This window comes from Heliconius melpomene, chromosome 7 (assembly GCF_056956725.1).
Source record: "Heliconius melpomene rosina isolate 202511_hmr_F chromosome 7, ASM5695672v1, whole genome shotgun sequence".
Taxonomy (NCBI): Eukaryota; Metazoa; Arthropoda; class Insecta; order Lepidoptera; family Nymphalidae; genus Heliconius; species Heliconius melpomene.
In genome coordinates, this window is record NC_140395.1 from 11,930,625 (window position 1) to 11,946,157 (window position 15,533).

The 15,533-nt window shown below is 28.8% G+C and overlaps 2 protein-coding genes across 5 annotated transcripts; both read right to left on the minus strand.

The window, feature by feature from the left end:
* Positions 1-6: 6 nt before the first annotated feature.
* On the minus strand, positions 7-7,128 carry LOC146537880 (uncharacterized). The gene is made up of 10 exons (XM_085188462.1): positions 6,901-7,128; positions 6,643-6,760; positions 6,373-6,529; positions 5,750-5,873; positions 5,234-5,355; positions 4,801-4,949; positions 3,755-3,891; positions 3,180-3,431; positions 2,588-2,744; positions 7-2,381 (listed from the first exon to the last, which is right to left on the minus strand). The coding sequence occupies exons 1-10, from the start codon at positions 6,982-6,984 to the stop codon at positions 907-909; spliced, it is 2,775 nt and encodes a 924-aa protein (XP_085044588.1). The 5' UTR covers positions 6,985-7,128; the 3' UTR covers positions 7-906.
* A 413-nt stretch (positions 7,129-7,541) lies between these two features.
* On the minus strand, positions 7,542-13,411 carry LOC146537881 (uncharacterized). Of its 4 annotated transcripts, none has more exons than XM_085188465.1 (3): positions 13,170-13,409; positions 11,109-12,738; positions 7,542-10,195 (listed from the first exon to the last, which is right to left on the minus strand). In XM_085188465.1, the coding sequence occupies exons 2-3, from the start codon at positions 12,721-12,723 to the stop codon at positions 9,975-9,977; spliced, it is 1,836 nt and encodes a 611-aa protein (XP_085044591.1). In that variant the 5' UTR covers positions 12,724-12,738; positions 13,170-13,409; the 3' UTR covers positions 7,542-9,974. The 4 variants fall into 4 exon arrangements, 3 of the variants coding, with proteins under 3 accessions (XP_085044591.1, XP_085044590.1, XP_085044589.1); XM_085188464.1 differs by having other exon boundaries at positions 13,044-13,409; XR_014878147.1 differs by adding an exon at positions 10,546-10,615 and having other exon boundaries at positions 10,063-10,195; positions 11,109-13,411.
* Positions 13,412-15,533: the final 2,122 nt, after the last annotated feature.

Here is a 15,533-nt window from a genome sequence, read left to right on the forward strand (position 1 = left end):
CAAAAGTAGTAATAAATATATTTAATCTCATGTTAAACCATAATTTATTAATGTTAGGACTATTACTACTTATTTAAATTTACAAAATATTTTTAATGATTTTATAATAAAATGCACATAAATTGAATAAATAATTTATGGAAATAAACAATGGACATTACAAAATTAACCTATCTTATGAGATGAGAAAATATAAACCAAATTTAATATGTATGAAATTTATGTTACATTAAGAACCTTGGTTTAAATATAAAAATAATCAATTAGTTAAAACATTACTTAATATGAGATCACAAATACTCGAATAGCGGGACTCCACGCCGCTCTTCGTTTTGTTACCAGAGCGAGGAAACGAACCCACTAGCGTTTAATCAGAAGATACTTTTTAACTCTTCAGTTTTTTACAAAACTAGCCATAATACCGAAAGCTGCACGACAAATTTATCAAATATTTCTTTCATCATGATCTATATAATTATAATAATTGGTTTTAGTAATTATAGATAAATGCTTACTATCTTAACATTGTTAATTATTAATACAATGGAAAAAGATATTAATTAATAAATGCATAAGATTGCACTTAGTGTACGAATTTCTATTTAAAAATGGTAAATGGTTAAGAATAAGAATTTTTAAATGAGGAAAGATTTCTATAAAACTTCAATCAAAAATATTGTAAGTTTATCATTAAAAAGTTGATTTTTCAGGAAAACTAGGACTCAATTTAATCTCATTTAATTGTTATTACTTATAACCCAAAACATATATTTATATACAGTATATTATAGTTCAACATAAGCAATTGTGATTTAGTAAAAGAATCGACATAATCTGGTCAAAGGGTTTTGATATATTATAATTGACGGTTTTTATTATTTTCTACACAAAATGTACTAAATAAAATTATTTTTGCCTATCTTGAATACTTTTAAGAGATCTCATGTGATGCATAATAGCTTTAACTGGTAAATTGTTCACCAAACCCACTTCACCCAAATCTACATTCTTCAAATACACTTCTTGCATTTCGTTTGTATCTTTCTCTATATTCTCACATATTTGTTTATCTTCTGGCTTCAAAGTAGTTTTTTCGGTACAATCAACTACTTCACGTTTTCTTCTTGGCATTATAATTGGAATTTTATTATTATTATTATTGTCTTCATTAAAATGTATAGCACCGTTATCGACATTTTGTTTTTTATTTTCACTAATTTTCTCACTCATGGCTATAGCCAAGGGGACGTTTTGAATTGTTTTTTGCAGTTGAGGTATTTTTTGTGAGTCTTCGCCTTCTTTGTATGATTGTGGTTCATCTGGCTTGTGGGAATGTTCCTTTACTGAATCTATTACAACATTATCTTCTTTTTTATTTCTATCTTCTTTAATATCTAATTTTGGTTTATTGTCTAAAGGATTTAATTTAGATTGTTCCACTTGTAAGTTAGCTTTAATGTTGTTTTGAATTTCTTTTACAGGTATTTTATCAACATTTGATTTCTCTACATCGACTTTAGTATCTAGTTCTGGTGGAGGAACATCTTTGATATTATTATTAAGATCCAATGTTTTCGGTTCCTGCTTGTCTGTATCAACTTTAGTATTTTTATTGTTATCTGGCTGTTCTACAACTTTGTCTAGTTTTTTATCTTTAACTTCATCTATATGTTTAATGGCGTCTAAAGTTTCTTCCGCCTTTTTAGCTATATCGTTGACAGCCATATCTGCAATTTTTTTCAATGGATCAACTTTATTTAAGTCTTTAGTTTCTACTGGTTTATCGGTAACACCGCTCAAGCTCTGTATCGCCATGTTTGCAATTTTCTGTATACTTTCAACGGCTATTTTCTTTGCTTCACTGCTGTCAACTTCATTTTTATTTTTTTCCAACTCCTTTTTAGTTTTAATAATCTCATCTAATATTTCTTTCTGTTCCTTTATAAGTTCCTTTTGTTCTTTGCCATGTTGTTTAATCGTTTCTATGAGTTGTTGATGCTTCATTATATCGATTTTTTCTTGGTTCGATTGTTTTTCTTCTACGATTTTATCTTCTTTAAGTTTCTGTTCTTTAAGTTTTTCTTGTTTTATTTTTTCTTCCTCTTTTTCTTCAGCGATTTTGACACCGTTTGCCACTTTTACTTCATTTAATTTTAATTTAACATTTTTTGGATGTGTTTCAGATGCTTTATTTAAAGTATTTTGTTCCTCTATCACCTGCTTTATAATATTTTCTTTAGGTAATAACTCTTTGGAATGTGATTCTGGCGGTACTGGATTGGGAGGTTGAATCTCGGAATCTTTTATTATAGGATTATTGAGTTTATTTATGTCTTCGTCAGATAGTGGTTGTTTCTGTAATTGAGGCTTGCCAATTACTTCTGTAGGAAAAAATATATATTGATACAGCAGGTTTGATAAAATAATTTTCGACTTAATAAAATATAGAAAAAGTAACAAAAAAAATAACAATTTTAATAAATCTAAAATTACACAACGGTAAAACAATGAAAGTATTATAATTTGTAAAATAAATATTTGAATTCATATTCTTTTTATGATAAATCCATGCATCTTTAGTACATACCCTCCTTCGCCCTCTTGTGAAAGAAGTCTTCAACAATCTGATCTATCCGCTCCTGAGTAATGAATTTGTCGTCGTATTTATCTCGAGATAATTCCGCGGCTTGCAAATTCGCGAATGTTCCTAGTATTAATATTATCACGCCCAATACCACTGTGAACTAATGAGGAAAGAAAATAATTCGTTTTAAACAATGCCTTATATATATTTGTTTTTGACTGATATGCAACTTAGTTTACAGATAATGTATGTTGTAAAATTATTCAATGATAGTAATGAGCATCCATATGTACGTCTAAGCAATTTAGTTCAATTCCATTTGCCACACTATATGTTGTCGTATTTTAAATTGAATTAATCATTTACAAAACAAATCGATATTACTATCCGATGTTGTCCATTGAATCAATTTAACTTTTTTTTATAAATTCACGTCTTCTACATTATTGACTGTGGTTGCTGTTTTCAGTTAGAGAATTATTAAATATATAAACTAAATGTAAAAAAAAAAATCTAAATCATTTTACTTTATTTAGTCATTAACATCAAAATTAATTACAACCAAAACTTATTTAACAAAAATGGCAACACTTACCTTAGCCAACGCCCTTTCGTGATGATCCTTGCCAACAACCCTCAAATATATACCAGCTGGCAACACTACACACACTAGCACACCCACTGTGGCGCCCAGCAGGCCCAACACTAGCTCCACGGTGGGCAGCAGCAGTCCCACGCCGAGGGACATCCCTACTATACCGAGGGTTAGTGATCGGAACGCTGATGGCGGGATTGCTGAACTGTGTGTGTTTGTGTAAGCGTTTGAGTGCTCGTGGACAGGGTGTGCCTGGGATTAGTGATTATTTTCCTTAATTTTAGGTTTAGATTATCGTGCCGTTTACGATATATAATCATAGATAATTGACACCAATCGTGGCGCAGAGGCACAAAGTGTGACTGTAAATGCGACTGGTTGTGGATTCAATCAGCACTCGAGGAAATGAAATATTAATTTTTAAAAATATATTTCTATTTCTTCGCTCTGGTGTCGAGGCGAAGCGCGGCGTTGAGTTCTGCCACCCAACACGCAACGCCCGACAACCTTATAAATTCTACAAAGCAATCGTCACTTAATAATATGTAATACTAAAATATACTATAATAACTTACCCGTCTATACAAAAATGAATATAAACTCGCTCGACACGGAAATATGATCAAAGGGAAGCTGAGCGCTAAAGAAAGGACGAAACCCAGCTTTATGACGTCACTCGCGAATGTTGGACTTAGACTTGTTAAGACATTACCTTTAAATAAAAAAAAATAATAATATTTCCTAATTTAATTTTAGCTACTTTAGAAACTTGGCTCATGTAAATCAATAATTTATGTAGTATTTTACTGTATTTAATTTTTATATAAACAAAAAAACTATTTGCTTGGCTTACTTTCTGATCGTTTAGTCTTAAACATTTCCCCAAATAGGATTTGAACCCAATCATAGCATAAAGTCAGATTTATCCTACCCACGTCACGATCCTATATTTTGAGACTATATCAAAATTTTATCAATAAAGACAATAAGTAAATAGGTACTATAAAACATCTGGCCACCTACATTAAACACATGTTACTATCAGCCAAAAAACAATTGATATTGCTGTAAAATAGCCGGCTTTCAAATTCAAGATATCAAATAATAGTAATAACTTTTGTAACATTTTTAATTATAACAAAAAAATATATAATTTTTATCTCAGGTTCACTCTGCCTAAACAAGTGTGAAGCTAAAAATAAATGATATTATTCATATAATTATATTACAAATTAATTGAACTGAATTAAAAACTATAATATGAACTTGAAATAGTTTGCTAATATTATAAATGTCATCTATTTAGGGTAAAATCGTTGAACCATACTTAAACATGACCTTTACAAGATTTTTTTACTTTGACTAAATTTTACTAAAAATGTTACAGACTAAGGTAATTGCTAGAGACAATTATGTTCTAAAGAAAAAAATCTTAATATTAATAAAATTATAGCATGTATAATCAATAAATAACAATAAATTAATCATCATCAATTAATCAATACACTAATGTTTGAAATATTTTTCAATCAATCATTTCAATAATCGATAATTGTAATTTATCTTCTAAACCCTATTATATTAATAATAATAATAAAAAATATTTAAACATTTCACTCACCAGAAATTTCCTGAGATCCAAAAGCTATATAACCAAAAACACCCAAAGTAAAGTAAACTCCTGAACATATATTGATAGCGTTCTTAGTAACTAAACACATCTTCTCCAAAGACAATGTCGGTAAAGATTCAAATATTTCAAATAGCTGCCTAGAACAAAAACACATACAATAAATTTTCAAATAGATTCAATGTATATATAATAAAGCACAACAAAAATAAAACTTTTTGAAATTAAAGTATTTTATATCATTTGCGGCAGTTTTGCCATAGACCACTAGAGAGGAAATGAAATATGTGAGGTATTTATTATTTTCATATCTTCGCTCTGGTAACATGGCAAATGCATGATGTTAAGTTCCACCACTCAACTTTGTTTAGTTTACTGCAGCAAAATGTTTAAAAAAAGACTAAATAAAAAATATAATAATTACGTTTGACAAAATAGTGCCATAGAAAATATCGGTACACATTGTAAAACTCCCGCTGGCCTCCACATCTCAATACGAGATGTCCAGTCGCCAGAGAATAGTTGAGATGCTGCTTCAGCTATTACCTGAAAAAATGAATATTTTTTTTAGATATCAATATTTAAAAGATTTTCATTTAAAACAACGAAGTTTTTCATTTAAATCCATCTAAAAGTTGCATAGATTTGAATGTCCATTATAAATAAACAGATAATAAGAGTCATAGATGCATTACATTAAACAAGATCAATGTTTTTCAATGAAAATATATTCAATGTTTTTATTTTTTTATTGTACCAAAGATTATAGTTACTTCTACAGTACAGAACTGTAGAAGAGTATACATGTGGAGGAGTAAACTAACAAATAAGCAACATACTTTTCAAGAGTTTACTTTTAAGTAATTATATTTCGGTAATAATATCGTCAACCTTTAATATGGTACCAATATTGTGAAAATAATAGCTAAAAATTCCTTACCTTAATAACTAAACAAAAATAAAAGGCAATGGTGGCGGCACTGACATTACTAAGACTGTCTACATTCCGCAATAACCCTAGTGGTAACACACAAACTAAGGATACTAATACCATAATAGATGTTCTGAAAAATATCAAAAGATAAAAATAAATATATCATTTTTTATATTTTCGAAAATGCATAATAGTATGATGGCAATGGGACTCGAACCCGTGTCTCTTTGATACCATATAAGTATTCGGACCATTCAAGCCATTACAAAATCTTATCAAGTTACACTATTTTTTATAAATATTTTTGTAAATTAATAATGATAAATTGATAAAGTAATACTGATTTGGACTTTTACTAAAATAAAATACTTATTTTTATATTTTCTAGTAAATTATACTTGATTTATAATATAAAATATAAACTAAGCAGATACTTAATGTATAAATATGCTAAATAAGGCTTGAGTCAAATTTAAGGGCTGCTCTTAAAATGTCAATCTAGTGTTCATTATTTTTATACTTGAAAATTTATTCAAAAGTAAAATTATATGACAAAAAAGCATATAATTTAAATAGCAATAAATATTATTTCACAATATACAATACAATAATATCCAAGTATTAAATACCTTAAAATATCACTTTGGTTAATTTTTAATAGTTTAGCAATAATTTGTGGACCGAGATCTCCAACCACTACAAAATAGGCTATACAAGTGCCCATCAAAAAACCTATTATGCCCAGTTCCACTGTCATCTTTCCAGCAGGGCCAAATATATGGAATGCTAAAATAAAATATAATGTCAGTATCTATATTATTTGCTTATAGTGTTTCTTCATTAGATGCTTCATCATTTACATTTATAAAATTCAATTAAACGTTAATTCAGTTACTTACCAAGGAATTCATAATTTCTTCTTCTAGTAATAATTGCAGACTTTAAGAGGAAATAACAACTTAGTCTAGATACTAATCCCATGAAAATTAAAATTAAAGTAGCTAGTACAACTCCACACTATAAAAAAAACAAAATTTATTTACTTCGTAAAATTTATATCTGTAGAAAATGTAAGGCTTTATTTATTGTATACGGTATGTAAATCACGTTTTTGGTTATTCAAATTTCAAGGCTATTTGATAATAAAAAAAACTTACTTGTTGAAAACAAAACGGCATAGCAAGTATGCCGACTCCAATAATACTGTTCGCAAGAGTAATAGATTGACCTACGGTACCCATGGCTGAAGTTTTTCAATGTATCTAAGTAATTTTGACTAAATTTATACGTGTACAAGATAACACGCACGGCATGTCGACGTATTGTTATGATTTATGAATTATGACGACTTCACGAGTTTCACTTTGTTTTGTTGACTAAATGTCACAGGTTTAGGTTTGTCATTTGACATATACCGGTTTATTATCTATGGACAGCAAATTATAAAGGTAGCTTCAGACTCTTAAAACGAGTGATTAATATTAATTATTATCGAGTAATTGACTCCACTCGTAGAATCTTAATGAAAATTTAAATTTATTTTCAACTTGATTTGAAAGATAAACATGTGATAATTATGATAATATTAACATTTAACCCCATTTCCCATTTACAAAGCCTTTTCTATGTCAGACGAACAGAATTAACGGCGTCCATGTATATATTTTTTATGATGTATAAATTAATATAATTATATGTTTAACAGGGTGTGTAAGCAATACGCAGATATGCTAATTTATGGTTCATTAATAAGATAATAATGCAAGAGTGTGGTGAAGACATAAAACAAACTCAATTCTACATTAAAAACATTTATTTCTACTTCACATTTCTTTGGTAATTTAAGCCAGTAATAAAAATATGCCTTATAATATGTTTAACAAAATATTAATTTTATTATAAAAATTCTTAAATTAATAATAAAATACAAAATCAATATAATAAAGCCGAATTATCGAATATAGAATGAATCTAAATATTTCTTTGGCTAAATACTTTGTAAAATGGTTAAAATATTGGCAAGAACTAAATAACTAAATTAAAATCTAAATTATATATTAGAATTGGTACATGGCATGCTGTTGTTATAAATGATAAGCATTTAATTACCTATAACACATAATATTTCTTGCTATTGCTGTTTCTAACATGAAACAGAATATATTACATTTTCAAATCCGCCGCCCTTGCTACCAGAGCAAAGAAATAAAAATAATTATTTACTGGGAACGAACCCACAACCGTGGCGTTGATAGCTGACTGCAATGACAGCGTCTCAACGTTATACCGCTGCGCCACGACGGCCTCGTAATAAACATATTTATTAATATGAATAATTCATGCATATTATGATTAACCCAATACTTAGTTCAGATGTTATTCAAGATTATTTATATGTATGACTTACATTGCAATAATATGATCAATAAAATATATTTCTACTTCCAACTGGCCATAGTCTTTTTTAAATAATTGACACTTAATTTGTAATGTCTTCACATTTAAATATTGTCCAATTTTTATTTTTGTTTTCATTATACTGACAGTTGCTTGTTTATGTGTTTTGGTATTTTAACAATATCTATTTTATTATATAATATATGAAAGTATATTTGACAAAACATTTAGGTGTTATGTTGCTAATTACAAACCAATTCAGATACACACAACCTAAATTTGTTGTACAGAATTGTCTAGAAGAAAAAAAAATATTATATCTACTTTAAAATTATTTTCTACATAACATGTGAAATGCACAAATTAATACAGTACAGTCGAATCGTGGCAGTCATGAAACTGGGCTTTCTGAACATTCTCCATTCAGGAAGTAATAAAAATCCTAAAATCAAATCTGCACAGCATCTTTTGCTAACTTCAGGGTGGTCACAACTAGTGAACTGTACCATATAAACATTTATTAGTTTATATTATTATTTTAATGGAAATGGATTCATAGCAAAAAGTATGATATTTATCATTGTAATGTACACTTGTAGATAAAGTGTAATTACCAAAAATCTGTTATGGCAGACATTTAGACAGGTTATTTTTTTATTTCAATAACTTTGTAACAACATTGATTGATTACTATTGTTGTTTTTCATTTATACTAACCATTACCCTAGAAAAATAATTGATATGCTAAATATCTTTTTGTTTCAACATAATTATCAGTTATTATCAGTTATAAATACATACAACCTATAAATTTTATTTTTAACATGCCATCAAACAAGGAATGGCACTGGGAGTAAAACTTATTTTAGAAAAATAGTATTATAACTATATTATACATGATATAGTAACATAAATCAGAAATAACACATTAATTATATAAAATAATTTGATAAATAACTTAATTGTCCAAACACACAACAACAATGGCACAAACATATATACATTCAAATATTTTTCTATAATGCTATTAATTAGTGCATAATATTATTTTAAGATAGTTTTTAAAAGCAACCTTTTTCAAAGTATTTTTTAGATTATTTTGTATGAAATTTTGGGAGAAAGCACTGTGCAGGTTTCCATATCAAAGATCGATTTTGTAAATATTTCAGTTGATATCAAACACTAACGTCAAAATAATTTTAAAAAAATTCCCCCTGTGTATATAAAATATAAATATAGTTAGTGTTAAAATATATAGGGTGGAAGTGTCAGCGAACCATTTACGGAAACAGCGTATAGGGTAAAATATTTCAAATCCATACCTAAAGAAATTAACCAAGATGGGAAAAAGATTTTTTTAAATTGTATTAGGCTTTTATAGAGAAGTTAAAACTGTAGTTTCATTTAATGTGGTGCTGACACTTCCAGCCTGTATAATATACCACATTACTCTAAAAAAATATATTGTAAAGATTTCAGGTATACTAATTGAAAAATTCAAAAATGAAAATTAAAAATAAATTATCTAACATAAATTATATTATAACATAATCCAATAAATAACAAACTTTGGAATCATCACTTTGTTTAAATGGCAAGTCTTACTTTTGGTTTGTTTTTCAAAGATAAACCTTTTTTTTTCTTTGAATAATTAAATATAATCTTAAATTTTCTTATCATTTGCCAGAATCATTGATATATTTGTTACTTTTATTTTTTTATTAAATTGTGATGTTTATAAATAACATATTTCCCAAAAAAAATATTACTTATCACAAATTATTGCAAGTCAACATATTAAGTTTTCTTTATTTATTTGTTTTTTTTTTGTACCTTACTTTTTTTCGTCTGTGAGAAGCTCCAATATATCTTCTGTGCTCTTGTTCTCTTTCTTGAATTTAGCCATTTTTTCTTTAGGCACAGTGCCATTTAGTAATATTTCAATATTCATCTTCAAACGTTTCAATGGTGTAAGAGATTCATTTTTACACGGAACATGACCCATGGCTTCAAGTGATTCCACTAGCAAATCGTCTATGAGACGTTTGTTGAAACCTGTCATAAAATAATTATATTAGCATTTGAAAGATATAATATATGTACTAAAGATTGAATTATATACAACAAAATTATAATTTAATTTTTATATACATTTTCTATATATACAATTGTAATAATTTCTCTTGCAACTTATATTTAAAGTTTTGAATTGAAACAAATTATTAAATCACCACCATCATCCACCACCTTACAAAATATCCTAGGCCTTGCAATTAAACATTCCAAAAAAGCAAATGTAGACCTAAAAAAAATTATTTATTGCCTATTTATTTTTGTCATGTCTTCACATTCAAGCCCTTCACCAACCAGCACCAAATTATAAACGAAATGGTAAATGAACTCACACGTCGATATATTACCCAATATCCTGCCTGACGACTCAACTGCCTCTTATTATAATGGTTCAAATGTTGTCTAAAATACAATTAAATATAATCATTGTTCACAAACGTATTGGAGCGAACAACGTAGTCAACGTTGAACTGCACATAAGCACAAATCAGCACACAACACACGAAATAATTGAAAAACATGAAGAAAGACTGCAGTGACCAATGTTTTAATGTACCTGCATCATAGTGAGTTTAAAACACTGGGAATCAATGACTGTGCATAAAATAATACATAAAATATATGTTATGTGTTCAAAAGTCAATGAACACTTAATGGTGGTGTTCCCGTTGATGTCTATTACTTAGGGTTTATTTATATTTACATGAGCTGTAGTACCTCATGTTACAAAAGGTTCACTTGTATTTATGATAAATGTGATGAATATTGTGTAGGATTTCCACAATGACTAAAATTTATAAGGGTCACACACAAAAAGCGAAATAGTTCACACCATTAATAAAAGATATGAGTGCATTCTTGTCTGTGTAAAATAGTAATCAAAAATTTTACGCACCTAAATATTTCAGTTTCTCTTTGGTAGCAATCATAGTGAGAAGGAGAGCCAATAGGAATCTCATTCGAGACAAGCTCATAAAAGATTCGACGACCTCCTCCTCTTCAACTTGAATTGAAGCCTGGATTTTCTCCTCAAAGGACAATTCTTTTACTCCTACTTGACAAACTTTGTCATGATCTTCAAGGTCAATTTTTAATTTGAAAAACTGCTCACATTTTTTACATCTGTATGGGTTAGTTTGTCCATGTATTTTTCGCATATGAGCTTTCATGTGAGGTAACTGTGAGAAAGAAAGAGGGCACATGGCACAAGGGAAAGGTTTTTCTCCTGTGTGACGTCGAATATGTAACATGAGGGCATTGGAATGGGAAAACGGTCTATTGCAAATTCTGCAAGGATATGGACGGGCTCCAGAATGAGATCTTCTATGTACAGTTAGCTGAGTCGATTGAGTAAAACGTTGCCCGCAGTCAGGACACTTGTGAGGACGTTTATTTTCATGTGTACGCATATGCTCAGATAAATGACCTTTGAGAACTTTCTTACATATTGGACATTGGATTCTTATGCCAGCATGAGAAATTTGTACATGACGCTTCATTGAATTCATCCTTAAGAACTCTTTACCACAGTGTTGGCAAATATAATCTTTCACTTTTAAATGTGATTTAAAATGTAGAGATAGTTTTATTCTGCAGTCAAAGCTTTCTTCACACACCAGGCAGTCATATTTACCGTTGACTGTTAAATGTTTTTTCTCATGTGCAATTAATTTATGCTGTTGAGTAAATTTTTGATTGCAATAAAAACATTTGAACTTTGTTTCAGTGTTGGTGTGAGTAGTCATATGTGCAATTAAGTTCTCTTTAAGCAGAAATGGCTTGTTGCATAAATTACACATGTAGTGTTGATCCCAGTTGGGATGTTGTCTTGTAATATGAGCTGATAAATAATATGATTTGCGGAAAACTTTCTTACATTGCCCACAAGGAAATTGTTTGCGATACAAATGTATGTACATATGTCTTCTTATCAGAGATTTAGTTGAATATCTTCTGTCGCATAGATCACAGATGTAGACACCTTTTTTTTCAGGCAGCCTAATTCTTTGTAATTGTGGAAGTTCTAATGCATCATCAGAGTCAAGAATCACACAATCTTTTTTCTTTTGTGTACTTTTTGGACTGTCATCTGACTTTTTCCTTTTTTTTTCTGATGAACTACTACTTTGATCACTTTTTTCACTATTTCTGGGTGACCTTCTTTTTGTTTTATTAAGTTTTTCAATTTCTTTATCAGAACTTTTCTTATTTTGATCACTTGTAATTAAATCATTGTTATTGATATTATTATGCACTGCTTTAGTTTGTTTTTCTCTGTTGTCCACAATCATTAATTCATTTTTCAATATGTCATTACAAAGTTGCAAATTATCTTTGTTTTTACGTTTAAGATATCCTTGTTTTGTCAGAAACCTGTCTTTTGGAACATGTACTTCTCTTTTTATTGTTGAATCCTTTAAAAGCACTGTATTATGTTGAGTATCTTTCACAAATTCCTTTTCTGCAGGTTCTTCAATATCATCTGAATGCGGAGACGTTTGATCTCTCATAACCAACTCTGTAATCTTGTCATTGTCAAAACCTATTAATAGTGTTTGCAGTTTATCAACTTTACTACTTCTTTTAGTTCTAGATGAAGACTTGTGCGAGTTAAATTTATTCTTTTCATTAGCCATGATGAAAACTAGTATATGATACCACCCATTAGTAAGCTTGTTGAGTTACCTGATAATTGAGACAAATTTCGTAGCAGAAAGCGATAAAGACCACCACCAGCGTAGAGTAGATATATAACAAAATTAGTAATATGTAAAGTAAATTCTTTTTAATTGTGTTTTAACAATGACGTGCTCTCGGCGTAAGTACTTACATGCACTGTTTAGTTACTTCAATAATCACCTCTAACTAAACCGATCGGTTACGTGCATTGATAACGATGTTCTAATGTGTGAAGGACGAAGCCTCTGCCTTTTGTCTTAAACAAACAGACGATTACCTTGTGCGATCTTCTAACAATGAAATGTGGATCAATAATGAAACAACCTCGATATTCATCTTCTTTAACTTCAAAAAGAGCACTGTTTTAATTTGTTACGCATTTTATTACAAGTTATTTTTGAACGCGAGGTCGATTACACTAAACTTTACACTATTTTTATGGAAATCACTCCCTACACGAACCACAATACTTGATTAAAACGTCAAAATCGTGACGAATGAGCACATCCAATACAAGTGGTGACATCTACCATAACATATAATAATACAGCTTAATAAAATAACGCAATTATTAGCAATTATAAAAACCTATGATCCTATTTAATTTTGGAAATATTTTATTTCATGTATATTCACAAAATACAAAAGTATAAATATACATCTAAATAAATATTTTAATTTTACCTATTCACACTTATGGTTTCGCTTTTAATTGGCCAGTATTTAATTGTGCTTTTTTCATTATTATACAGAAATACAATATATAATTTCCTTAATGTTAGCTTCCCATCAAATCACGTGCTTAATTACATCTTATTGGAAGGCAAACAGAAATGCAGAACAAATCAAATGCTGTTTAATTACAATAAGCCTTGAATTATAGACGCTTGCAGTATCTTTACTAGTAATCGATAATTATTATTATAATTACCTCGTATTCACTTAACACAATAACAAATAAACAACTACATATAATATGTTTACAAAATATTAAGCTAAAAACAAATTCACATAAAATTTTATTTCAATAAATGTTTATTGTTGTTAAAAACTAGAGTGCACTTTTTAAGATATCATCGTTAAATTTCACAATAAAAAAATAGCAGTCTGTAATTTTAATTTTAAAACACACATTTTCAGGTATCTCTCGTTTAAAAAAAATGCCGTTGTTCTATTTTTGAAATTGATTAGAACAAATCGTTGAAGTCTTTACTATCAAAGTGCGACTACTATTAAAAAGACATCAACGATGTAGAGCTAGAGACAAAAGTACCATAGCACTACTATTATAATACCTATACGTTACATAACATTGATAAACATAAATATGCAGTCAGTTCAGTTGGATGCGAAGTATTTCTTATTTTTCTATAGCGTCATAAAAAAATAATAATTTACGTGTCCATAAAATACAAGTAAAAGAGGGAATATGATATATGATTTAAATGAGTATAATATTCAATCGTAATATTTTTTGCCAATCGGGGCGCAGGGGTACAAGCGTTTGAATCTGCGATGGTTGTGGGCTCGATTCCCACTGGGAAATGGAATAATTATTATTTTCATTTCCTCGCTTTGCCAACGAGGCAGAGCCCGGCGTTGAGTACCGCGGCCTCCATAATTCGGTGAAAAGTGGGAAAGTGACTTATTGCGAATGGTGTCTTAACAATAGGTGGGATACGGTGTAAAGCTAAAAACTATGTTTTTTTTATAAGTAAATATAAATTAATCTCATGAAAATGATTTGTAGAGTATCTCTATTTAGAAATGATAAATTTTAATAAAAATAATATAACAGTTAATATATATGAAATGCACAAATGTAACTACTACTAAAATCTGTAGAATAAGTGCAGCTTTTGTAACAAAAATAAACTTAAATAAGAACACCACATGTTAAACGTTCCTTTTCTCACTAACTATAAAAAGGTCACGGCTTTAGAGAAATATAATAAAAAAGAAGACAAAAAATGGAACCATGTGTTGTTATTCTCAGTTGATTTATTTTCAGACAGATATTGTGGCATCGTTCCAGCTACCTTGAGATACACATTCATTTGTTTTAAAGAATTGCATAATTTTGTTACTTTAAATAAAATTATTTACCTAAAAATCTTACCTATTATTATAACAGTTTAACTTGTGAAGTAAAATAAAAGAAAGAGCGTAAGCTTTGTTTTTCTTTTTAGACCACTTATGTTAATGACTAATTTAAAGTCACGTAGTTCTTTGTAGTGTCTAGTTATTATTACAGCATAAATGTAGCATTTATACATATTTGATAGTAAATAATAAAATTGAAAATATTTTAAGTGTTATAATACAATTTTTTTACTAGATAAATAGGTAGGTATACATAATGTAACATAATATGAAAAATTTAAATAAGCATGTAAATTTTACTCATTTTCGTCTTATTATCAACTTGGTAGGTATACTTGGTCTACATCAATAATAATGCAACTAGGTAAGTTCTCCATCATCACAATATGTGTTCCTTCCAACTTCCACTTCCAACTCTATATTTTAAGGTTCTTCAAATAAATAATATAAAACATTTATTATACCAAATACCACTATAGTAGGTAAATTTATTTTATTTATTTCACGCTATATGTCATTCCTATTAAGATACTTCCTC

What these genes read in the sequence shown, in the direction of transcription:
- LOC146537880 (XM_085188462.1), bottom strand. Translation starts at nt 6,984, where the DNA reads ATGGGTACCGTAGGTCAATCTATTACTCTTGCGAACAGTATTATTGGA. An exon ending in TGCCGTTTTGTTTTCAACAA is followed by an intron (nt 6,761 to 6,900) that starts GTAAGTTTTTTT and finishes TTTTTTTTATAG; the next exon opens with TGTGGAGTTGTACTAGCTAC. An exon ending in ATGGCACTATTTTGTCAAAC is followed by an intron (nt 4,950 to 5,233) that starts GTAATTATTATA and finishes TTTTTGTTCTAG; the next exon opens with GCAGCTATTTGAAATATTTG.
- LOC146537881 (XM_085188463.1), bottom strand. Translation starts at nt 12,849, where the DNA reads ATGGCTAATGAAAAGAATAAATTTAACTCGCACAAGTCTTCATCTAGA. An exon ending in AGAGAAACTGAAATATTTAG is followed by an intron (nt 10,196 to 11,108) that starts GTGCGTAAAATT and finishes ATTTTATGACAG; the next exon opens with GTTTCAACAAACGTCTCATA.